Genomic DNA, 25716 nt, shown 5'->3' on the forward strand with positions numbered 1-25716 from the left:
AGTATTTACATAGACTGAAGGACCATTTACAAGAAGCTTTTACACCTGTTTCATCTCACACACTTTTGGTGGGAAGCAACACTACTTCCCATTATTGTTTCTTTAAAAACTGATTGTCATTCAATCATTTATAAAGCTATGGCCATATCTGCATTAGTTTCATTTTCCTTGTTATCTATAGTATGTTCTCCAAAGATTTGAAGAATTGTCTTTCTGCTTTACTTCCCCTGTGATAGTTTAGCATATTCTATTTACTTTTCCCCTTGCTTCATCAAATAATGGTAAGACAAGCAAACGTAAACTCAGTTTTAACCACCTAAGAGGTATGGTTTTATTATGCATTACATATGGATTGGGGAAAAAAGTTCAGTAGTAACTAAAATAAAATGTTAAGACTCAGATTTAAAATATGGAATTAAGAAGACTGCAGAGTCACGTTATTAATTTTAGGGCAGTTTTTGTCTTTGCTTTCCAAATCTAAGCAAGATCACACATTCAACTATGGTAACATTCACAGTGTACAGTCCATTGCTGCTTCATTTTAAGCTCTGAGGAAATAAAGTATGAAGTGGTTTTAAAAAAAGTATATTGACTTTTTATTCACTTTTATTAAATACATGTTTACACTTATGAAAGTCTACCAATTTAAAATATTAATTTAGATTAACTTATCAATTCTATAAATCACATGTTTGAAAGCAGTGTTGTCAAACTTCAGTGACATTTACATAAAAAAACAGTTCAAATTTTTATTAAAAATATAGCACTATGTCACAATATATTGCAAGCTAGATGCTTATTTCAAAATAGTATGCAGCACATAAGCAGTGTTTATTTTTTATAGGACTATGTAAAATTACTCTTTCCAGACCTGCAGTTCTTTACATTGTTGGAGCTATTTTACTAGTTAACCAGTGAACAGGGAAAAAGACAAAATAGAAATAGAAACAAAATAGAAATTACTAGGAAAGTTGTATGCACTTAAGATATTCTGAGGATAACTGTAACACTGAAATCAAGGAATAACCTGCATACCTGGCCCATTTTCTGCCCATTGGAAAAAGCCACACTGTTTTTCCTTCCCAAGAGGGCACACAAAAAAGTTCTTTCCATTATTGGGACCAATCTTCAACACAGTCTTCATAACACATCGCTTGCCATGGTTACAAAATGGAAAACTCAAGTCAGCCCACTGCCAAAAGAAACAGGTTTCAGGAACAGTTTTAGCATGTGATGACCATTAACTCCTTATTTTAAAACTGACAATAGAAACAGATCTACAGGGGAGACCCTAGAAGAAACTCTTTCTAGTAATTTAGAGTTTGATCTCTTTTGTGATCACTAATTTTAGATAATTTTTTAACATTAATTGTAACTGCACGCACTTTAACTAGTGTAACTTTTAATTGTTAACATAGTTTTCTTCAAAGTAAGCCATTATAGTCATTACTGTCTTGAGTTCATCTATTAACTACTTGGTGGTAGGTGACTGAGTCAAATTCTTCTCAGTCACATACACTCATAGCAAGAAGCAATGGCCACCTGTCGCAGCTGGGAGGTCAGAATAGGTATTAGTGCAGCAGTGGGAGCAGTTGCCCAGGCAGATAACAGAATCTTCGTCCTTGGAGGTTTTCAGGATTTTGGTTAGACAGAAACATGGCTGATGTCTAGATCTAGAGTTTGCCATAGTCCTCCTTCAAGCAAGAGGCCGAACTAAATGACTTGTACAAGTCCCTTCAACATTTCTGCTATGCATCTGTTTTACATCACACAAGCAGATTTGCACAATCATGTGTCTTCTCAGCAGTAAGAGAAGTAACAAACTCTAAGTTTATAACTACTATTACGCTCTTAATTTTAAATACTTTTGCACATTGAATTGAAACTACCTCAAACTTCAAATGGATCATATCTGTCCACACTTACAGATTACTGGGGCAAGGAGGCTGCAGGAACAAGTGCTTATTAGAAAACAGGCCCTGAAGTCTTCCATACATACTTGAAAGTAGTCACACTGAGTTTCTCTGGGTAGAGGACAGGTATAAAACTGCCTGCCCTTGTTTTCTCCATCCTTTCTCACAACTCTGAGACTGCAGAGACGGCTGTGTTTACTGCAGCGAGGATGGCCCACGCTTAACATACGAATATCATCTGTCATATTAGCTTGAGGTGTGCTGTAATGACAGGTCACAAAATTACTCCTGCATAATATTAAAGGGATTATCAACACCACAGCCAAAGAACTCTCTCCTACTGTTACAATAGCTCACTCAGTGTATTTTTACACACAATGACAGCCAGAGAACTTACTTTTCTAATGCACCGTATTGCGCCTGTAAAGCTGAATGATTACTAGTAGTGAATAGACAAGACTGTGTGCTTTTCTTGCAGGTCTGATACCAGTTTTCCCCAGCATTAGCCCATGTTTTAAATTATTTCAAATTACTCAAATTAATCCACAAAACAAAATAAATATTACTACCACTATTATACTGCCCACCCCAAATTCCAACATATTCTAAAAAAGTATTCTGCTCTCAGTGGGGAAAAAAGACCAATACCAAGCAATTACTCCAAGTTGAAGATATTTATATGCTTCACAGAACAGACCTCCACCCTCTTTACTAAAAAGTTACAGTAATGCTCCAAATCTTATTCAGACAAGAAGTAATCCAGCTGAGGGGATGCAACAGTGTTCTCTGAATGGCATAAAGTTTTTATTTCTTTCTTCATCATTGAGACAGAGATTATCTGAATGCAATACACAAGGCTTTATTTAAACACAGTAACATAAAAAAGATTAATACTCTCAAATGTATCTTTCCAATATATTTATAGAGCAGAAAAACAGTGACGAAACCTTAGTGAAAAAAGAAATTATTTCACTCTTGTTATCAGCTTAGGAATTTTATGTTCTCTTTTATGTCTGGAAGATAGCAGTCCTGCAGACATTGGGAGTTTTCTTCCAACACTTCATTAAAACAAAAGAAAAAAACACAAGTTTTTTGTTGGTTTTTGTTACCAAGTGTTTGGGTTTTAGGGTTTTTTGTTGTTGTTGTTTTGGGTTTTTTAAACATTTAAGTTAATGACTTGCTATAACTACCTGTTATCATGATTGATACTCTCATTTGTTCTTTGCACTCCTCTGTATTCTCAATTATCCTGCCTACATCCTCAGTTCTCTGTAATCCTGTACTGAGACAGCAAGGAGAAAGTATATTCATAGAGCCTAACCTGGGTAGCCAGTGAGATCCTATTTCAAAACAGGTGCTTCAACAATGCAAGAAATAATTTCTGTATTTCAGAACAGACACATGACCAAGAATTTTGTAGCACATCATTAATATTTCACATTCACTCTGCATAATTTACCACTGTAAGTGACATCTACCTTGCATTCCCATTACCGTTGTGTATGTCTGCCCAAGTTTTCCTTGACAACCCTAATAGGTTCTCACATTTCTCTTAACTAGACAATGGATGTGCCTGAATAGGGCTGTGTAAATAAAAATGCAGGATGGGTAGAGCATTGAAGTAGTTACATATAGGATAGGGAGGAAAGTTAAGAGAAAATAGTGATGGGAGGCTCGTCAAGGTACCTGTACAGAGCTTCGTATCATGGAAGAATGTTGAAAACTGCTAGTTGACAAATAACTAATTAGAATATATTCATTCAGCTACCTTCCTTTTGTCATCTTTCACAATGACTTCAAGATCTCTCTAAGCAGATAGCAACTACAGTGCTATCTTGGGTAGAACCGTGCTTGTTGACCTATTAGAGCTATACTGTCCTGTCCCATGGGACTAGCTGAAATATAAACAGCTGTTTAATTAACAGCAGTACTGGCCAGATGCCAAAATCACGATTTTTCCAGCAACAGCCTAGGTCATTCAGTGCTTTTGAAATCTGAGTGCAATTTTAGCTATCCCAGAATAAGTTACCTCTGGCAGAAATCCAAAGACAACAGTGTCTGAACTCAACAGCATAGTATTCCATTAATTTTCAGGGATAAAGTTGATTTATGGGATTATAAAAAGACTTGTTTATGTTTTAGAATACATACCTGTTTCCTATATTATATTGGTGAATCGAGGGTATACAATCAGTTTTCTGTTTCTTCTGTACATGTCTGGAAGACAGAGGTTGCTGACAGGAGGAAAAAGCCATAGCAGTTACGTGTGTTGAGCAATCCTTGTCTGTGCTTCCCTCTGACTGGTAGAACTTGTTTTGGATTTGATTACAACTGCTTTTTGGAGCAACACACTGAGAGAGTCCATAGGATATTTGGGTATCATTTCTCAAAACAGCTTTGTTACCAAGATCTGTTAAGACAAGAGTTGTAGTTCCAAATGCAGCTTTCCTATTGATCTTTATTTCTGTGCTTGGTTTTCTGAAATCATTACAAGGGTACTTCATTAAGTTTATATTAAAGGTTGCAGAATCTTCAACATTCTCTGTCTTCGGAACTGAGGAAAAAATAAGTTATTGGTTATAATCCGACTGTATAAAATGATACATCATATTTCTGATCCATATTAATAAGTCATCATACAGGGAGCGAAAGAGTAAATTTACCATACCATCTTGAAAGATCTCAAGACCTGTCACAGATTAGATATAGTACCAAATTTCTTACAATAAAAAAGCTCATGCACTTTTGGAGTCCTGTACAATATGCGTTTCAAGATAACATTACTATTGCTTGAATAGGACCAGATGTGAATAGTACTCTGTAAATGAAAGCTATTGGAGAATTAACCATACAAAATTGATTTTGGCCCAAATATAGGGATTAAAATACTTTTTTTTCTTTCCTCTCCAAAATAAGCTTTTATAACCCCAGCACTGGGAGATCACAGGGTATGGTACCTCCAGCAGCAATACACTATCCATTTTTAAAGTATTGTTTTACTATTGACACAAAAAGGAATATTCATTTGATGGGTTTTCTAGTACTTTCAGGGTTCCTGTCCTTGCCAAACATTGTGCACATCCAAACTTATTGACCCCTTACTGTAAGAGGCCTCAGAAGCAAGCAGTTCAGACATTTACTTTTCATTTATTTCCTGACATGAACAAGATGTTTCTTCACAGAATCAGAGGCCTGCCTAGTTGGCAATAATCATTCCAAAAGAGTGGGCATAATTTATTAATGCCAGTTTAATAAATAAGGAGTCTGTAGGTAATCTTCAGTGAGGAAAGCGTGAAAAGAAAAAACTTGATGGGGTCCCTATGTACAATCTTTGTTAAGGAGCTGTGAAGCCACAGTGTTCAAGAATAGTCTTTTCTACCATCTCCAGCAAGCGTCTCCCTCCTACATCTTGTCTCCATACAAGGAAGAGGGAATTAAGCAGAAGAAAAATGGGTAGATAAGGCATACATAAGGGCACACTCTCTCCAGAGGCAGTCTCACTGAGAAGCAAAATAAGAATCCCTAACATTTTACTCTGAACAATACTTGTTTCAAGGTTCCTTCCATTTTGCCAGTGCTGCCCAGTGAAACATACTGGTTCCAGTGCATTCAGATTTAAGAAAGAGTGGGCACTTAGCCTTGCACTTAGCAAAGGTGCAAGGAAATTGAGATGTAACGGTAAATAGTTAACCCTGTCTACAAACTGAATTATTTTGGCTGTATGGCCAGCAGCTAACTTTATGTACCAAGTATTCTGTCCTCAAAAATTCAAAGGTTTCTGCTGACAGTAGTTAATTTTAGAAACAACATAAAAGACAAAAAATGAACAAAGTGAGAAGGCAAGGAATCTTAGAGTTTGAAAAGAGGTAAGTAAAACCATGTTTAAAAAAATCCTCAAATACCACTCTTATGATGCAAAAATAAGTCTTATTTTTAAAAAAAATTTTTCAACAGTATTCCACCAACACATCTTCAAATTCCAGACTTTTGTTCACTAATGGCATGTAGCTAAACAAGTGAAACTTAGAAGTAAAGAAGAAAGAACACAACTTTCACAAATCTTAAAATAAAGCATTTACACACATGACATTAGATATTTTAAGGTCCAGCTGACAGTATTAATTCCAGGATAAATGTTAGTTGGTAAATCTGAGAGTGTGGACAGATTAAAACTTTCAGGTTTCTATTTTGCAGGAGAATTATGCAAGATTAGCCTCTGCTTGCAACAAGTGTCATGTAAGGCACAAAGACATACTTTTACTGATTCCTGACCTGAAGAAATGGACTTGAGCTAGTGTAAGATAAGAGTTTCACATACATCACTCCATTCATAAAAGGAATAACTAGAATGAAGCAATACTTTAAAAAAAATCTTCATCCTAAAGCATTTATAGAACTTAATCTATAAGAACCGAGATCAGTACCATAAAGTCACTTCTTCACCAGCTGGGAATTTGAAGGCACTTTGAAAAGTATGGCTCCAAGTACCATCAAAAGCTACGGGAATGTGATCTTCAATTCTGATTTCAGCATATATACTTTGAGTCATATAGTTAAATTCCGTGAACTTTTAACTATAAGTCCTGGAACCTACATAAAAATATTAATTCTTCTCAGATACAAAAAGCCAGTATACTGTTTACAAATATCCTTCAGTTTTGCAACACTAGAGCTAGAAAAATAAATAAGTTGTAGTATGCAGATTTCAGCCACTTCATTGAACAATTCACTACACCATATGAAATAAGTGGAGTATTAGTTTTTGAGGTAGAAAAGTTTCAATATGGAATTGGTATAGAAATTGTTATAGCTTTATCCCTAAAAAGCCACACACAAGCACACAGCTAGACTTTGTTTCTTGGAACATATGTAGCAATTCAAAATGTTTCAGAGCAACAATCTTGATCCAAAGAACTTGCTGTAGATCCCTCCCCAGAGCAATTTACTCACTTTTTCTACAGAAAGTGAAAAAGAATACAAAGCTCCTCTTCACATAGAAAACAGGTGTCAGTGGAAAGTCTGTCCATTACCTCACTGATCCCTTCTTAGTATCTAAATTTCTCTACAGAAATCTGGAGACAAGCTAGCATGTTACTCATTCCATCTTCCTATCCCTTTCTAGGTCTCATTCACAGCTGCTTCTGCCCACCAGATCTAGATAGCAGCATTAAAAACCCCATCAAGAGACAAACAAATTATTTAGGTAAGAAGTCCAGAATCATCCTTACTCTGAACTTGGAGGAAAAAACCTAGCCCCGAGAAAGCCAACAACCTTTTGGAAAGGCTACCAAAATATACTGCTTTTGTTCACATGAAACAATGATAATTACTTTTCTGCCCCCTGGTGATTTCTCTATCAGACATACGCTGCAAGCTTCTAATGAAAAGCAGTGTTGAAATAATAGCATTTTGTCTCACTCTTTGCCCCAGTAAAAACAAAGGGCCACTGCAGATGCTTGTCTATAGATTCCCACCTGCACACAAAGCTAGCAAACAGGACAGTTTTAGGGTTTAAGACAAGACAGTTTCCGTGATTGTATGTGTAAGATTTCCCCAAAATCTGACTTTAAGTTAGCTAAAGTTATACAAATATGATTCATAATGAGACACTTCTACAGTTCTGTAGTTCTAAAAAATGCATCAAAACCACAATCCTCCCCCCTCTTCCCACTGTAGGTTCCAGACAACCTTTCAATACCTTCAGGCCTTGAAGTCAAACAGGCATCACAAATTTCAGCAGAAGGCTTGTTTATTAGGGTGCAGCGCATACACGTCCACTCCTCTTCAGATTTCTGAGCTACATGTTCATTAGAACATGACCCCCTGCCATATGCCCAGCCAATTAGGCTATTTCTAGTTGGCAGTTTGCTGTGAAACAAAAGAATGATGTTAGTGTTTTGTGACGTTTCTTCTACAAATTGCCTTACACCACGATGTGCAAGGAGGCACAGGGCTAGAGAACAAACAGTACAGAGTGTTATGCCTGCCTATCATGGCTTGGACAGCATGTCATGGTCAGAGTTTGATTTATTTTTCTTTTTTTCTTTACTTCAAGGGTAAATCTTTCCAGATGCTGCAGAAGTAATACAAATAAAAATATTTAAAATTAAAATGGACAGAAATTTACTAATTAACTGATGTACTCTCCAGCACAATGGCCCAGCCTCTCTCAAATTCCCTACTATTTTCAAGTACCTGAAGCAAAAAACTTGTCAAGAACAGGAGACTGTTTCAGTACTTTTCTCCATTCCTTGGACAAAACACTAAGAAATGCATTACTGGATGAAGAGCTGTTCAGAAGTTGAACTACAGAAAGTCACACAATCTAGCAAACAAAATTTTTTACTCTCATTTAAATGGTACCCATATCACTTTGTTATAACAGCCAACAGAACTGAAAACCTTAAAAATTAGAAAGTCTTTCTTGTGTGTCACTATTTGCTGGAAAGCCTTTTAACACTTAAGAGCCTGTTCAGAATTAAGGATTTTCTTTTTCTCTTTTTTTTTCCTCTTCATTTTTTTTTTCTCCTCATCAGAAAGAGTTCAGGAATGTCCTAGCTGTGACTAGTGAGCCAAAGCTGTACTCCAGACACATCTATTGATTTAGTTTTATTTATTTTCTTGTAAATTATACCACCTCCACACTGATTTAGAATCAATTACTATTTTACAGTCACTGCATGTTACCAAGGACTAATTTTGTTATCGTATCCAAATATTGTTAGCATGTTAAATGTAATTTGAACTCATCTGTTCAGTAAAATAGGTACATAAATCTTTAAGTACTATGGTTGATAAGTTGTCAAGCATTTTTCTCCATAGTTTTTGTGGAATTAGGCACTTTTTGGAGACTTTTTTTAATCCCAAGAATTTAAGCACTTCAATTAATAATGCATATGCTGTACTTGGGAACCATTGTGACACTCCTTAGACCTATCATTCTGTAATCATCATTCTCTTTAAACAGGCTAGATTTCTAAGATAATGGTAGGGATATCCACTACCTACCACATCTCTTCCAGAACAGGAAACATAAGGATAATGAGAACTGCTGACATACCAGAAATCCTGTGCTGTCAAGAGGTAGAACAGACATTACAGTAACATTCACCAAAATACTAGGGCTAGATAACAAAACAGCCAAACTGGAAGCGTTAAAAAAAAAAGGGTGTTTTTGCATTATTACATCAGTTGTTATACTCAGCCATCAAAGATGCATTACTAGACTGAATATATTCAGCATGTCAGGCTTTGGAGTTTAATTCCATGCCATCCCCCTGGTCCTTCTGTCATGCTGTTCTCTTCCCGCCCCCCCCCCCTTCATTTTGGAACATGAAATATGGGCAGAAAAGTGTATTTTTAAGATTCCAGGTACATTTGATTTTTATTATGTAAGCTTATAATGGGTAATTTCTTCATTTTTTCAGCTGAGCAAAATTATAAGCTACTTGACTTGATCCAAGAACCACTGGGTTAAATTCTACAGTTTATGATCTGCAGCAAGTCTGTCCGATCATACAGGCTCCTTTCAGCCTTCAAACATGAAAAGCTTAGAATGGCAGATAAACCACTGGAGCTACACAGACTTTTATTAGATAACAGTTACTGCATAACAGAAAACAGAGCAGTAGAACAGAGACCTGACCATTAGGATGAGGATAGCACAAGAAACGACCTTTTTATTTTATAGCTACCATTACCATGTTTTTCACTGAAATATAGCACTGTTTAATTATTTGTTTAAAAAATACCCCACTACTTGTTCTAGAACAGAGAAAGAGATTTTTCTTTTTTCCTTGCATCATTTTCTAGTTATCTGACTCAATGGAACACTGCTGTCTTCCTACCCTTCTGCAAAACATTTCTCATTATTACTTTCTGAAAATAGAGCAGATTGGGGTTATCAGCATGTGAAATATTTATCTTCCATGCTGGAATTTTCTATATTTGATCTGTACTCAAAGGCAATTTCTAAGCTTTAACCAAAACCCCTTCAGCCATCTGAATCTTGAAAGAAGGTTGGAGGTGGGAGAGGGATTTCTGTGTTCTGTAAATCTTATAAAAAAATATATATATACACACTAATGAAGGCCAAGTTTGCAAAGTAAAGCAGTATCTTTTATTAGATTGACAGAGCCTTTATAAAAAGGCAAGATTCTGAAACCTCAGATGAAAATTCTCAAGAATAACTTAGGTACGTAAGAGTCTAAAAAAAGTGCTTTTGGAGCTTTTACCTTTTGACCCTTTGTGATATCAAATGCATTTTGTGCTTTTCTAAAATAAAAGGACGAAAGCTGCTGGTAGAACAGTTTATGTGGAACTGAAAGTGTCTCTGTGGCACACCTGTAGTAAAAAAATCCTAAGCCCTACAATATTTGCTGCACTCTGAATTTACTGAAGTTTCAGTTTTCCTCAGTGTAACTCTACAGCCAGAACAAAATTGCAGATACACAGCTATCTAGATATTCTAGGACTGAAGGGGCTATCCTATGAAAAGGAAACAGACACACAAATTTCTACCTTCTTTATGCCATTCAACTCACACTGTGTGTAAACATCCAAGCCTATTATATTGATAACACCGAGAACAAGGAGCAATTTTTGCAGAAACAGTGAATAATTCTGAGTACTCTGAATTGTTGTATAAGTCCTACATTTATTAGAGTAATAGCTATTTCATAACAGACAGGACTTTTGAAAGAAATAGCATCAAAGGATCAAAGCTTTTAACCAATTTTAAATACCAACGGCCAAAACATTTTTCTTTCGCAAAGTCAAGTGAATTTAGATAAAAAAATGCACAAGGAACCATTCTATTTGAGAATCTGTGTCCTCTTACTGTAACAGCACTTTGAGGTTCTTAAGCACTTTGATGCTTCAGTGTTACAAAGTTACCATCATACCTAATATTGACAAGCTGTGGATCCACCTTTTGACATTGGGAGCAGAAGTACGTCATCCTGTTATTCTCTCCCAAACGACACACAGTGATCTTCCCATTGCACTGACCACAGGCTGGGCGCTTGTATACTTTGCAGTATTTGTAGAGCGGAGACCCAATTTTGCGGCACTAAACCAAAACAAGTTTAAAACCCAAGTTAGAGACCCAGTATAAATTTTATGTCAGTCCTTCTACAGTTCAGCCAAAGCTAAAATAAAAATCCCTACATAAACTGGCAGCTCAATGACTACATAAAGATATTTAAGGCACACTCATGACAGCTATCATCTGTATTTCATATTCTTTTATGAAAATAGTTGACTTTAGATCAGGTATAACAGTGTCTGGAATTCTCCACATAATGGAATAAAAGGCAGAAGACAAAAAAACATAATAGCAGAGTGCAAGCAAATATATGTTAGGGACTCGCTGAGTTCAGCTGGACCAGCCAGCTCTGATTCAGCACCAGTCATCTTTGACTTGGCACCTGCAGAAGCGTTCTTAAAGAGCAGATAAGCTCCAGTCAATGCAGCATAGAAAACAAAAATATAACAAACCACAAAACCAACACCACCTTCCCTCATCCCAAAAAGAACCAAAAGCACACCGCAGGGCCAGCTCAGACCTGATGCTGCAATCTGGGTTAATGAACCTTCCCAAAACCTGAAGTAGTAAGCAATGCAGAAACATTCCAGAGGTTCTGTAGGAGTCAGGTAGCACCCATTAAAGTTGCTCAGCTTCACCTTAGCACTGGCCATGCCAGACAAATTGGGTCATGAAAAGCCACTTGGCACTATGGCGAGCTCCCCAGATCCTGGCAGAAAGTCATATAAATTAAGCACAGTACATGCCCAAAGGGCACAGAGGCCTAAAGAGCCTCCAGAGGGCTGACAAGCAGGTACATTTCATGAGACAATTCACATGGGGTCAGCATAGACATACCCCAGCTAAAACTGGCAGGAAAACAAACCAACAAAAACACAAACGAGAAAAGCCCAGTAGACACGCGGCCAACTCTGTAGAGCCAAACGAGTTTCTGCACTATAATCGCAGTTCCTTGGACAGAGCTCAAACGATACCACAGCTGGCCCAGCTCTGGCAGGGTTCAATAGCTCTAACTCCATAATGCATGAAGACCCTTGGAGTTCTCCCAAAATACAGGTGTCTGAGCACAGCATAGTAGCTTCTGCTGTGCTCTTACTCATCAGCCTCACCAAATGAGAATGCTTTTGCCAGTACAATCTAGTAATTCAATCAGAAGGAATTACTAATATATATTTGCATGAATATTCACAAGCACTTTGCTTCCTCCTCAAGATTTCTCCTCAAGGTTTGCAGTTAACTTAGTAGTAGTTTTCTCCCATATGGTTATTTAAAAACCAAACAAAAGCAACAGGTTTTTTTTACATAAACAAGATTCCTCATCTTTGCATCTGTAAGGTGTTACTACAAATTATATAGTATGATTACTACAAACATTCTATAACAGTCTATAAAAATGATCAAGCACTACCCCTCGTATTAACCAATTTTCGTTATGTTATCTTAAAGAGACTTCGGCAGGGGGCTAGCTCTCCTTTGAAAGCACTTGACTGGTGAATACTTGCTAAGTATAGATTACAAAAGTTTTGAAGACAGCTAAACTGTGCTACAGAAAGTTTAACTTGTTCATTTAGTGTCAGTCTAAAAGCCCATGACACATTTAAATCTCCTAGTATTATAGTTGTTGCAGAACTGGATGCTATCACTTTACTGGTAGACTTCACTATGAAGTTTGGAGAATGAAAAAAATTTCCCTAGCCAACAGACTAAACTACTCTTCAGTGGGAAAGTAGACTATTATTTAAGCAGACTGTTAAACAAATTACATTGTTAGCCTTTATGATTGAAAGACACTATTAGGAAAATTAGGTGCCCTCCTCCTAGCCTACCAAAAAAAAATTTTAGCAGCACTAGCTCCTTGCCTTTCACAAGTACCAAGAGAAAAGAATTTCACTGCTGCTGTTCATTTCTCTGCATGCAGCTTAAAGAAAAACATCCAAGAATTTGGTCAAATTGTCTCTTTTTCTATTCTGGAAAGTTAAAGAGCTACCAGGAATTACAGAGGGGAAGAAGTGAAATCCTACTGAAGTTGAGGCAGTAGGGAGAAGCTGGAATTTATTTCACTTTAGCAACCAAAAACATTGTTTCAGTTAGGAAAAGAGTTGTTAGAATCTATTTAGTCAAACATACTTGCTATTTCAAGTTTCATAAAGGAAGCCACACGAATTAACTTCATACTTCCCTGGGGCAATCTCTAGTTCTCAGTTAGAAGAGTCACCTTAATGTTATCTTACATGTAAGTGTGTGCTTAACCTACATCAATTCTGACATGTTCAGAGTGACATTACAGCGCATGCACAGCAAAACTGAACTGGCCCTCAGGCAGCATCTGTCAAACTCTTCTGCTGCAACTGGGCCTGGTTGTGCACATTCTTACAGTCTAGACTCCCCCACCATTCCACCATTTTACAACTCACAATTAAGAGCACACAAACCAACATTCCTATTTATGGAAATGCTTGTCCTGTTGCACCTTTTTTACTGTTTTCACTAGATGATCACATACAGCTAACGTGCTGGAGTCCAGTTTTGGAGGTTTCTCAGAAACATGTGCCAATACCTTATAAAAAAGCAGGGTAAAATCACGTGTCATTTTCACCAAGTGACGTATATGCTCATCTGTCAGTTGGCAAACCTGTAAGACAAGAATGATTTTTAGAATATTACAATACTGATGGACAACAGCAGAAAGACCTATAATGCAGGGGCACTTTGAACACCCTCAGCTGTAGTGGAATTGCACTGCTTTCTGTCATGATAATTCTCTGACTTCACATTATATATATCATCTCAGTAAAACAGTACATTTTCATATTCTATACCACACGAACTCACTATGTGAATACCAAACAATGAACTTTGCCTCATTCTTACCAAAAATTAGGTAAAAATTTCATTTGTCTTCCTCTATATTGACCAAAGAGTTCCTGATCAGAGGAATCATGTGGAGTTAACAACTCTTAGTTCCCTCTTAATTTCCTCATAGATTATGATATGACCTATCTGTCATTAGAGGCTCTTTCCTGTGAGAGATCTTCAGGAAGAATACTTGAGCCAAAGGCGTCACAATTAGAGAGACGTATCAACCAAATACATTTTTGTTAAAAACTCAGAATTTTAAGTCACATTTTTCTTTCCTCTGCCAGCTCACATTGCAGATACAATTAAAGTCCAGACTGATCCTATGAAGAACTTTCAGAAATATTACATTTAAAAAACCTTTCAGTTACTTTACTATCTTCACCAGCTTTCCTTTACATTCTATGTAATTTCATTCTGTTTTGCAAACACCAGAGTTCTTTTCAATCAGTTTAGAGATGATGCTTGAAGATGTCAACAAAAAAAAAATATGGCAAACAACGGTAGAAAAGCAAATGATGCGAGCTAGCAGGACAGGAAGTGGAAGAAGCAGCTGCAAAAATAATCAACTCTACCACAAACTATTTTGGGTAGTAACTGAACAAAGAAAACCTGAGCACTCTTCATTTTCCTTTATTTATAGGTTGACAATTTAATGGTGACACAACAAGATATCAAAGTCAGGATTCCCAAGTTAAATGAATTCCCTTTTAAGGAGAGGTTTCAAGTTGTAAGAGAGGAGGCTTAGCCCCACAAAATATGTCCACTCAGAGGCAGGCAGCAACAGGTTCCAAGGAATGTTATGACAAATATCGCCAGTTACAATGATAAAACATTACTTTAGTGTCTTAGAATAATTTAAGAAATGTCAGATGATAAAACAAAGGTAGGATGATGACAAAACATTGTATAAATATTTATTTACATTCCTAATACTTTAGTGTCATTAAAAACAATCTTGAGACATTTCACCAACCTTAACAGCTGGATGGAGACTACTGTCAAATAGTGCTTCATTTTTTATAATATTTCCCACTCCAGGTAACACTGCTTGATCCAGTAACACATCACACAACATGCGGATTTTCTGTTGCTTAATCTGACTTTCTGCTCTTGAAAAGCTAAACTTTGGAGAACAGACATCCAAGCTTTCCATTGTTCTCACTTTCTGCTCACTCTCAGCTGCATTTCTGGAAGAGAAAAATACATTAAAATTTATTTTTATTTTAGTTATATGCTAATATAGCAGTATTGTTTTAAAAATAACACATGAAAGTATAATAGAACATTATATGCAGATAACAGAAACCATGAAAATACCGGTGACAGGAAGAGATATAGAGATTACATTAACCACCCCTCTCAAAAACAGGTCACTGATACATGCACCTGATCCAACATACAAGAATTCATCCTCATTTTGTTCATATTAGTTTGAAAAATAATTGTCAGTCCTTGCTTTAAAACTACATATAACATGGAAAGACCATGTGTTTGGACTATCAAGCATAACTAACAGTATGGTTATATGATCAGTAGTGACAACATGACAATAAAAGATTATTTTCTTAAACCTTGATTTTATTAGGTTAAGCAAAATCGTAAATTGAAGAATTATTTAAAAATAATACAGTACAAAGTCTCAGGCTTACATAAGCTTTTATGTTTTGTGATATTAAATATGCATACGTTACTTGAATTTACATGCTCCTTTTTACCCAAGAGTCTCAAATGCTTTAAAATCAAGCTTGTTATGTTATTTTTATTAGCAGTGAGAAGTACAATGCTGATGGACAAAAACATCCACTTAATGTCAATTAGAACAATTATACCAATTTGCTTCCAAAAAGAAAACAAAAAAACCCCCACAACCTTGGGAGCATAATTTGAAACCAGTAATCATCACAGGTCCTTATTCTTTTTAAGGAAGTGAGATTTGCATGGAAGTTAAAGGAGCAATGGCGTTCAGCATTCAGGAAAGAATTAAATCCAACTTTCATTCCCAGTCTTGACAATAGAACAACTTTAACTGTATGTAAACTCAGATACATAAGTAACAAGTAAATTACCATACCAATAAATATGATACATTTAAAAAAATTTGGTTTGTTTGTGTCTATGAATGCTTTGACCTCATCCAAATACTTAACAATTTGTATGTAATTTTTTCACTATGTTTTTAAAAGAATGTTATAAAAAGAAATAAACCAATCTGTGTTTAAGTTGGTTAGTTTTTGATTTACCTGTACTCTACTGTCACCTCATAAAAACAAACAGTATCCTCTGTAAGTTGTATCTCCAACATTGGTAGTGCTCCATTTCTGTCTTTGCTTCCATCAGGATTAATGTGCATGGAACCGTTCATACCAAAGTGAATCCTCAGAGAGAAAGAGAGTTCTTATGGGTATTTTAACAATATTTCCAAGCATTACACTAGTCCATTTTGAAGTTATGAACTATTCTTACCTAACCAAGTCAGTATGTATACGCATATATTCTAGTCATTAAGAATAACATGGCAACAAACATACTGCTCAATTCCCAGAGAAGAACCCTCCCCAAGTCAGAAACACTCCAAAACACAGCCATTTTTCAGTGGTCTTCATAATTCATTATACAGAAGTCAAACCTGATCATCAGGTAACACACTTTTCTGGTGTATCGCACTTAATTTTTTTCACTTGACACGCTGGTCTTTCAACACAGGTTCTTAAGTCCTCAGGGAGGTTGAAAGAAATGAGACTATTTACCAGACAATTTTCTGTTAGATCAGGCAGAAGTCACCTGGTATGAAAGATTTCAGTGCTCACATTGCCAACACTGTTATCATATCAAAGCTACTTCCAATAACACCATAAACAAAGTAACTAACATCTGCCATATGTTGTTTTCTGCTTTTTCTTTGCCTACAACCAAGGCAAAACCTGCAAGTCAATTAAAAATTAATAAAAGAAATAAACTGAAAAATGCACAGATGGCAAAGGAGTGGAACAGACTCTTTCAAGCATTCCTTTTACAGATCACTAATGCTTTAAGAGGTCTTACATTTTATAATATATTCTACTGGGAGCTAGTATACTTGAGCAAAGGACAAGTTTGACTATGGTCTCATACATTTTATTTATTAAAAATTCACCTGGTGCATTCAAGTCCTAAAAAAACATAAGACGGAGTGTCTTACTTCTATACATTGTGTATCAGAAAAGGTGGATTATTTTGTAGCTACAAGAAGATTTAACAGTTCAAACTACACAAATGACCAAAGAAATGCAACATCAGGTGTATATTTCCTTTTAACCCCTCTTTATTACATTTCAGGAAGGACAGGCATTTTAAATATTTGCAGATAGGTTAAGACAACATTTCATTAAGCATAAAAGTCAACTCCATGTAATTTCCTAATAGCATTTTTCTTTTTTTTTTTTCAATTTTTATAAACGTGTGACTTTCCAGAACTCTCTTCTTACAAGCCAATTCACTTGATAGAGTTATTTCAGCCACTTTTATTTTCAATAGCCATTTTCAACTCTCAAGTGCCATGAATAGTACTGCACAGGCTTAACTAGTCAAATTTCTTTTCAAACTAAACTCTTACATCTTGCTACCAAATGGTAATGGACTAAATGCTTCCAGAAAGTTCTTTTAAAAGAAATAGCATTCACATTAATAGCTGATGGTTTCATTTATCAAGCTTCTGTACATTGTTTAAAAGGAGCATTAAGACTCACAACTATTAGCTATCTTAGCGACTTGTCATTTGATGACTAGAAAAAATAACTGAGTCATCACTACACATTTACATTCAAGACCCTTAAGAAATTTACAAAATTTCACTCCAGTATGTTTCATTACCTTTGATATCCTAAAATCTTCTCAGTTTAATTACAAATATAAACGCCATGCTAATTAAATCTATGATCTGTTACTCAATGATATCCAATAGTAAAGAGTTGATGTTTTTGTGGCTTTTAGAATTATTTAGTGATACACAATATTGTAAAGATCTGCTTACATTTAAAACATTTTTCCCCATGAAAATAAAAGATTAGTAGCAGCACAAACTATTATATGGAGATGTAAAAAAACAGTGACAATTCACATTATCAAGTTCTAAGGGCCAAGATGTAATATTTCCAGTCAGGGCAGTGGATGTTTTTCCTTTAAAGGATTTGGAGTAAACAATTATCTATTTTCTAAGAATATTTTTGTCCACTTCCAGTTATGCAAAACCATACATGCATTATCAATTTTCAGAAACTTTGCTAAACCATTTATCACTCCAAATTTACATTAATAGCACACTACAGAAACTAAACCTAGGACAACTTTTTTCACATAACTGTATCATTTCTGTGGCAAAACATGCAGTCCATGCAAGTCTCTCCTACACAACTTACAAGTATCAGAGAATTTCTTTTCAACTTTCATTGATTAAAGTGACTTTCAAGGCAAAATTGAAAAAAAACCCCATCTTCAGATTTTCCAAAAACCTTTACTTTCTTCAGTGACTTTAATGTCCTTGTTTAAACAGACATCAAAAAGTAGAAGTATTAATTTCTTCAGGAGGTTTCATTCATACTCCTAAAAAAAAAAAGCTTCAACTGCCCACCATGGATTTCAAATATACTGAACTTCATTTGCTAATTGCTATCTGCAACATGGCAACACTTCAGAAGTATGCTTCTCATTTGCAAGTCAGGCAAGCAGTAGCTAAACTGTATAAAACAATTTCATGGCCAGGTTATCTTCTCCCATCAGGCAGCCATTCCCCACTTGAGAAAATTCAAGAGTGTAAAATGAGTTAATAACCCTTCATGGCCCAGTCTTTCACAGGACATGTCTGACTATTTCAGCATGACTACCAGCTTTTTACAGGTAATCTTAGCAGACAAGAAAAGCTGGTTTTCTTACATTGAGAAACTATGTACAGATACAGAATCTGTAAATCAGTAACCCTGCTCATTACAAGAAAGACCTATATTTGAGAGTTAACTTGAATAGAGAAATAATACATCCTCTGAAGGCACACTCCTTATTTCCTGTCCCAATAACAATACTGGCAGCCAATCTTAGACTGCTGTAAGCTATATTTTCTGAAGACTTCCTCTACCTCTCCTCAACATCTTTAAGATGCATAAAATACATTTCTAAAACAAGAGAATGAAGCTCTTCATTATCACATAATAAATAACTTCTGCCTCCTGTGTAGAGGAGACTTTTCCTGTATTTAACTTCTACAGTATTTCCAGTCAGTGACATGACTAAAGGGACTTCTTAAATACAGCTTCTAGAGCTACAAAAACTGATGAATTGATTAACCTTTTAAGCTTATTATCAGACCATAAATGAAGGTTGTTTTCGTTAAGTACAATAAGTTATTGCATTGGCTAGAAAACTTAAGAATTATTTAAGATCTTTCAGGGTCAAAGGATTATATTTTTCATATTAGAACTTGACCAAATTTTCTTTCTCTTTGAAGAGAACTTTTGCAAAATGCTTACTTACATTCCTTAAAGAATAGCTTTTTTCTTCTGATAATGTAATTCAGTCTGTTGAAACAATGTTTTCTTATTGTATAATTTATTCCTTTATTTATGCGACCAATTTTTAATACATGCAACAGTCATTTAAAAAAGGCTAACATCTGTATCAGTTACCTCCCATGCTTTTTTTTTTATCTTCCTTTATAACTGACTTATCTTTTTCTTTTCAAAAACTGCTTTTTCTTCTCCATTTCTATTTAAGAAAGTACAATACAAAGCAAGAGAAACTGATTAGGATCATAATCCTATCCTTCACAAGTACGAGTTACTTTAAACACATACGCAGTCCTAACTAGTTACTTGCATTATTGCCATGTAAAAACTGGTATATGCTTGTAAGACTGGTTGCATTTCTCTAACACTAGAAGAAATAAGCATATAGCACTATATTTGATAGCTAGCAGGCCCCTGCTACCAAAGATCAGTCTACACATCATCCCAGGTATTTACTAATATATCACTGCCTTTATTTATCCAGCATGCAACTACTGTAAACTGTTGTACTTGCAGCCAAGCATTTTCAGTTCCATCTCCCTCCTGTAACAGCAGTGCCATTGGCAAAATACTGTCACAGAATTGTAAGGTATTTGTTGATATTATTGGGTTTAAATGAACAAAAATCACAACCTTACACATTTGTTCAAGATCAGTCACTAGGAGACAAAGACTATACTGAAAGTAGAAGCGATGTTGTTTTCCCTTTTAAAGATTTAGCAATATTAGAATTATGTTGCAAGTAGAAGGGTAAAAGAAAAGTATTAACTGCAAGGCCTACCTGTTCGATACAGGGACCTTTTGTATTCTATACTAATTGCCATATGGAATGAGAGGAGATTTTTAAATAATCCATTACACTGTGCATTTGGTTAGATTTTAGTTGTCTTTGCAGTACAGAAGCATATTGAACTATGGCCATGGCCAAACTAGTAAACTAGACTCCAAATACAACTTGGTGGTTAGTACAAGGAGATCTCCAAGGGGTTAAAGCATTTGACAAAATCCTAAACACGCCAACAAACCCCTAATAAGCTCTGCAAAGCATGAACAAACAATGATTTGGCAGTTTTACCATTTGTTTAGGAGACACAGTTTCACTAGAAAGTTAAGAATTACATTTACCATACCCAAACCATTCACCTGCCAAATTTGAAGCCATAGTTCTAAACCAAGGAGTTATTAATGTTGTTTAAAGAAAGGCAGCATAAATGTATACACATGGAATATTTTAAGTTTGGCAATTTTTTCACACGAGTTTACTATCAGAATTGAATCATTAAAAATTAAGCACAGAATCTCACTCTAAATTTCTTAAGTTAAAAGAAATTGCAAGTACAGTTTGTAGTGGGAGATATTAAGTAACTGTAACTGCATGCACTTCTCCAAGTTTTGTCCCTAGAAAATGCAATTTCCTGTTTGAAACAAAGTGTTTCAAAGAATAACTGTCCTTTTCAGATACCTTTACATGGAATCTTAGGCTAGGAATAAAGCAGTAAGTTATCTGAAAGTGTAAGTGACTATATCCAGTATTTCCAGCACTGCAGATAGGCTGCTGAGAAGTTTCTCCATAACACTAATTTTCAAATCTCTGAAAGTGACATTAGCAAAAACAAGACAACCCCCTGAATACATACAGGCTGAATGCATAGGAAGCCTTTTTCTCCCCTCTTACCTCAAAGCTTTCTGATCAAAATACATAAAAAGTTCCTTTCCCAATGTCTCCACACCCCTGTAAACATGGCCAATAAGGAAATCGTGACCAGAGGCCCTCTCCTCACTTGCAGCAGTCTGAAAATGAGCACACACACACAAAGATTAAAACAGAATTTATACTACTTTGATTCTAGCATCAGCACATATTCAGCAAGTAGCTGTATGAACAAATTTTCCAACTTGGACATTATTAAACCTTCTCTACTTAAATAGCTCTATCAAAACCAATGAGACTATTAACCCAGGAAGCAGTCACTATTGCTAATGCTATCATAACTTAGCTCATTCTTTCCCAAATTGAAACAATATATCTTTTTTATCAGGGTATTTTATGCCTTTTCCTTCATGTCATGAATTCACAATAAGAGTTTCAGGCTAATGTAAACTAAACAGGTATAGCTTACAAAGTGTCAATTCTGCCATTTGCAGACCTACATCCTTCTCCAAATGCTTCTTGCTGGAGTTTCTTATCCAAGCTAATAATATGTTTTCAGGGTTTCACATGGGGCATTGTGTATTACAGAAAAGCCTCCACTGAGACCACAGAGATACTTCTCTCTTCCTACTAGTTGAAGTCTAATCTCAGATGATGTTGAACAGTAGATGGGACACTACTAGAGGACAAGAAAAAGGTAATTGTGAGATCGAAGCAATAATCTTTTCTTGCTTAGCACATGAAACTCCACTGAAATTATAAGGGACCTCTACAGGTTATCTGGTCTGAAGACCTGCTCAAAGCGGGAATGACTTAGGTCAGGCAGCCCAGGGCCTTGTACAGTCAACTTCAGAATAGCTCCAGGGATGGAGACTCTCGTCTCTCTGGGCTCTTGTTTTAGGGCTTCACTATTGTCATAATGGAAAATTTTTCCTAATGCCTAATCAGAATTTCTCCTGTGGTTGCCTGCATCTGCTGCCTCTCATCCTACCATGCACCCCTAACAAAAGTCTAGCACTGTCTCCTCCATAACCTCCTTTTAGGTAGCTGAAGAGAGCAACAAAAACCCAGTTCTATGAGCCTTTCCTTGTGCATCATGTGCTTCAGCCTGCTAATTATACCAGGGAACTCATTTTAGTATGTTATTATCTTTTTCCTACTGGGGAGTCAAACCCAATAACTTAGATGCAGCCTTACAACTGCTGAACAGAGGTAAGAATCACTTTCCTGAGCCTGCTGACTAACCCGTTGTTAGCACAGCCCAGTATGGGGCTGGCCCTCTTCCTTGGAAGGGCACCCTAGTGACTTGGACTCAGCTAGTATATGACCGTAGGTTCATTTTTTTCTGTGGAGTTGTTTTCCATGTGGCCAGCAACCAGGCCTGTGCCATTGCATGACATTACTCTGTTCCAAGTGCAGGCCCCTGCAAGTCCTGCAAATGCTGAACTTAAGGTTCTGCCAGCCCATTTTTCTCAGCCTGTAAAGGTAGGTCCCCCTGACTAGCACCTCAAGGTCCCCAGAAGGTCCATTCAGTCCCTGCTGAAACCTGCAAGCAGTATATTCACTGCCATCGGAGCCCTAACTGCAAGGCACAGATACGTGTACCAGAGCTTCAGTCACAACACTCAATTGCAATGTAAATATGTATGAAAGTGACTAGCAAATCAGCAAGGCTTCAGCTAGTTAGTGAAATTTCAAAGCTATTCTCTATACAATCTCCCACTGTATTATTACCTCAAAATTATATACATTTAGAGGGTTTTAATGTTATTCTGTGAAGTAGAAAAATAAAAATATTTTTGCATAACATCAACACAGTTTACTTTGCCTATTATCAAAATATGAAGAATGCAAAACTTTGCTCTCACATAAACAGTTCATCCCTTCCAATAAAAGTATTAAAGTTGGTGTGCAACAACGTTTATTTTAGTTTTAAGCCACTCAGGTTTTTTTCAACTAAACCAGAGTAAGAACTGACCAAGATGAAAAACTAACTTGTTTTTTCAAAATATTCTAGGTTAAATTCATACCACTTTGGTATCAGGCAAGCCCTTACACTCATCATAGCATGAACTCTCTTCAACAATGTAGTTGTCAGGAGCAGCCAAGGCTTTGGCCATGGTTAGCAGCCATTGCGAGATCTAAAAAGCCCAAGACCCTTAGGATAGTCATTTGCCAACGACTAGAGTCTGCCCTGAGGTGACTTTTACTGTACAGAGTTATGAACTTCAATCTATTCAAGGGAATGAAATTTCTTTTTGAAACCATAGGAGCATAACTCCTTACTTCAAAAAGCTTAGTCCTGAAAGACACAAACTTACAAAGACTGATCTGTTGACTGCATACCTTGAACTACATTCTTCCTTAAATTGTTCTTTCACTGAAGTACTATCTTATTGAGCCTTAATCACAAACTCTCCTACACTGCCTTATATACACTGAAGGTGGGGAAAAAATTCCCCAACTTTCTGTCTGGAGGCATCCAATATACTTACTTGGGACACAAGCAACACACAATTTCTCACAGCTGAGCAAAACCAGGCATAAAAAACCCAACTGCTAGCCACCTCTGTAATCAAAACCAGAGGACCGTATGTTCACAGCTCATCAGCGAGGCCTGACTACTGACATCCCAACCTCTCCTTCTACCAGAAGGTCTCACAAGACCCAGAAGAGTTTTATACTGGTGAATTATTTTATCCTGCCAACAGAAAGGATTAAAAACTAGTAGAAAAATTACATACTGTGTACAATGAGAGCAGATATGATACTCTTTACTTATTTAAATAGTTAGTCTAATTATTTAAAAGAAATAGTTACAGAAGTAAAAGCTCCCTTTCTGCAGGCCAGCGTGTACCTTTCTCCATCATGTTTCATTCAGACTTATGAAGACTTATGAGATTACAAAAAAATTAAAATTAGGAACTGCTACTATAATTTTCCTTGCATTGTAGGTTTCCTGAAGCTAAAGTTTGCCCTAAGTGAACAGGAGCAATTCTAAAGGCTTTCCCTCATTATTTCCAAAACCCCCTATGGTTCTACAGCTTCAGCACCTCTTTACACAGTCGTCCTGCGAAGGCTTATTTATTATGTTGAAGACCAGAACATTTTATAATTTAAAGGAAGAATAAAGACAGCGTGTACACACACACCTCCCCCGGACGACGGCAGCCGCGGCGCAGGAGCTCTGCCGCAGCCGGGGGGCGGGAGGAGAGGCCGCCACCCCGCACCACCCATCCCGCTCCCTGCTCAAGCCCGACGGCCCCGCCACCCCGCACCCCAGCGGCTCCTGATGGCTCTGAGGTGCATTTCCTCCCCCGCAAACCTGGCGGCGTTTACAGCCGCGCACATCCAGTAGCTCAAGCTCTGCGCCCCACCGCCCAGCCCTGCGCTGCCCCTGAGGGAAGGCGGCTGCTCCTTCCCGGCCCCTCACCGCGCTGCCGGCTGTGGCTGGCGGAGCGCTGCCCCGCACTCTCCGCACCGCCTGGCGCCGCCGCACTCGCGCCCGCAGTCTCTCTCCGCACAGGGTACAGCCCGGGCCCTCCACCATGGCCGCGGAGCACCACCAAACGCTCCGCGCCGCCCGCCTCTTCCGTTCAAATCTGCCGCTCGCTTGGGGGCAGTGCTGCCGCGGCCTGGTCGCCCCGCCTCCGCCCGACCGGCCTGGTTACTGCGGGGCTGTCATGGCTGCCGCGGGACGCCCGTGGCCCTTGGGGCAGTTGAGTCCGAGAAACCCCGCGGGCGCTCTTGACCGGCCCCTCACGGCCCCGCGGGCAGGCTGGGCGAGGGGTGTCCGCGGGTGGGTGCCGCTCACGGGGCGGGGAAGGGCAGCCGCCGGCGGCCTGGAGCAGGCAGGAGAGGCGGGCCCGGCCTAACCCACCTCCTGTTTCTTTTCCAGTCCCGGCCAGCTGGTGTTTAAGCTTAGACTACCCTTTGCATGGACGGGAACGTTAATCAAAAAGCTTTGTTTTGTCAGACCCTTCAGGGAAAACACGGTATATCCTATTTATTTTGTTCTGAAGTGTGATCTTATAATGTCCTCAAATAGCTAATTAACTGTCGCAGGCTTCTTGGTATTGTCTAAAACATCCTTGTGAGTACATCTTCTTCCAAGGCTTAATGCACAATTGGAAGTTAATTTCAGCCTTAAAAAGGTCAATATTTAATAGGTTTTTGCAGTCAGCCCAAGTTTACACAAGGAAAATGCTCCTTTCCCTGCTGCATTTGAAGTAAGAATGGGTGTAATAAACTCCACGAGTTTTAAGAAAATTGAGGGATCTTGCATTTGAAGGTAGACCATTAGACACCATTTCCTTGTATGCATCTCATGAGCTGTACTCATGCTGGTCAAAATCTCTTAATTAATATTATTTCTTATATAAACAGTCCATATCCAGTCTTTTATCTGGGTTCAACCAAAATGTGTCATTGCTAAAAGAATATATTATTTTTCCTGAAAAGAAGTGATGAAATCAGGTTAAATTAATTATGTTTGCTGAAATAAAAATGTGAATTCAGGTGTGGTACTGAAGTTAGGATATGCTACCCTTTGTTGCAAATGTATTCTCTTTTCTTTTTTGCAGTGATGTTTTTACTGTGATCATTCTAAATTAAAATAATAAGGCAATCGTTAGCCAGAGAATTAAGCTCACTAATCAGAGAGCAGAAATCACCAGTGTTACAAAACCGTACGTGAAACTCAAACTGATTTTT

General features: G+C 37.2%; 1 protein-coding gene across 2 annotated transcripts; it reads right to left on the bottom strand.

The window, feature by feature from the left end:
- Nucleotides 1-789: 789 nt before the first annotated feature.
- Nucleotides 790-24553, bottom strand: NEIL3 (nei like DNA glycosylase 3). 2 transcript variants are annotated; one of them, XM_054824594.1, is made up of 10 exons: nt 24437-24553; nt 21028-21143; nt 16059-16193; nt 14792-15005; nt 13517-13591; nt 10817-10983; nt 7612-7781; nt 4065-4467; nt 2000-2174; nt 790-1192 (listed from the first exon to the last, which is right to left on the bottom strand). In XM_054824594.1, the coding sequence occupies exons 1-10, from the start codon at nt 24551-24553 to the stop codon at nt 1016-1018; spliced, it is 1749 nt and encodes a 582-aa protein (XP_054680569.1). In that variant the 3' UTR covers nt 790-1015. The 2 variants fall into 2 exon arrangements, with proteins under 2 accessions (XP_054680569.1, XP_054680570.1); XM_054824595.1 differs by lacking the exon at nt 2000-2174 and having other exon boundaries at nt 1036-1192.
- Nucleotides 24554-25716: the final 1163 nt, after the last annotated feature.

The sequence above is a fragment of the Grus americana genome, chromosome 4 (genome assembly GCF_028858705.1).
Source record: "Grus americana isolate bGruAme1 chromosome 4, bGruAme1.mat, whole genome shotgun sequence".
In the NCBI taxonomy this organism is placed as follows: Eukaryota; Metazoa; Chordata; class Aves; order Gruiformes; family Gruidae; genus Grus; species Grus americana.

Coding starts and splice junctions, on each gene's coding strand:
- NEIL3 (XM_054824594.1), bottom strand. CDS start 24,553: ATGGTGGAGGGCCCGGGCTGTACCCTGTGCGGAGAGAGACTGCGGGCG. Junction 21,144..24,436: donor CAGCCACAGCCGGCAGCGCG/GTGAGGGGCCGG, acceptor GCTCATTTTCAG/ACTGCTGCAAGTGAGGAGAG. Junction 7,782..10,816: donor CCACAGCTTGTCAATATTAG/GTATGATGGTAA, acceptor TTTGTTTCACAG/CAAACTGCCAACTAGAAATA.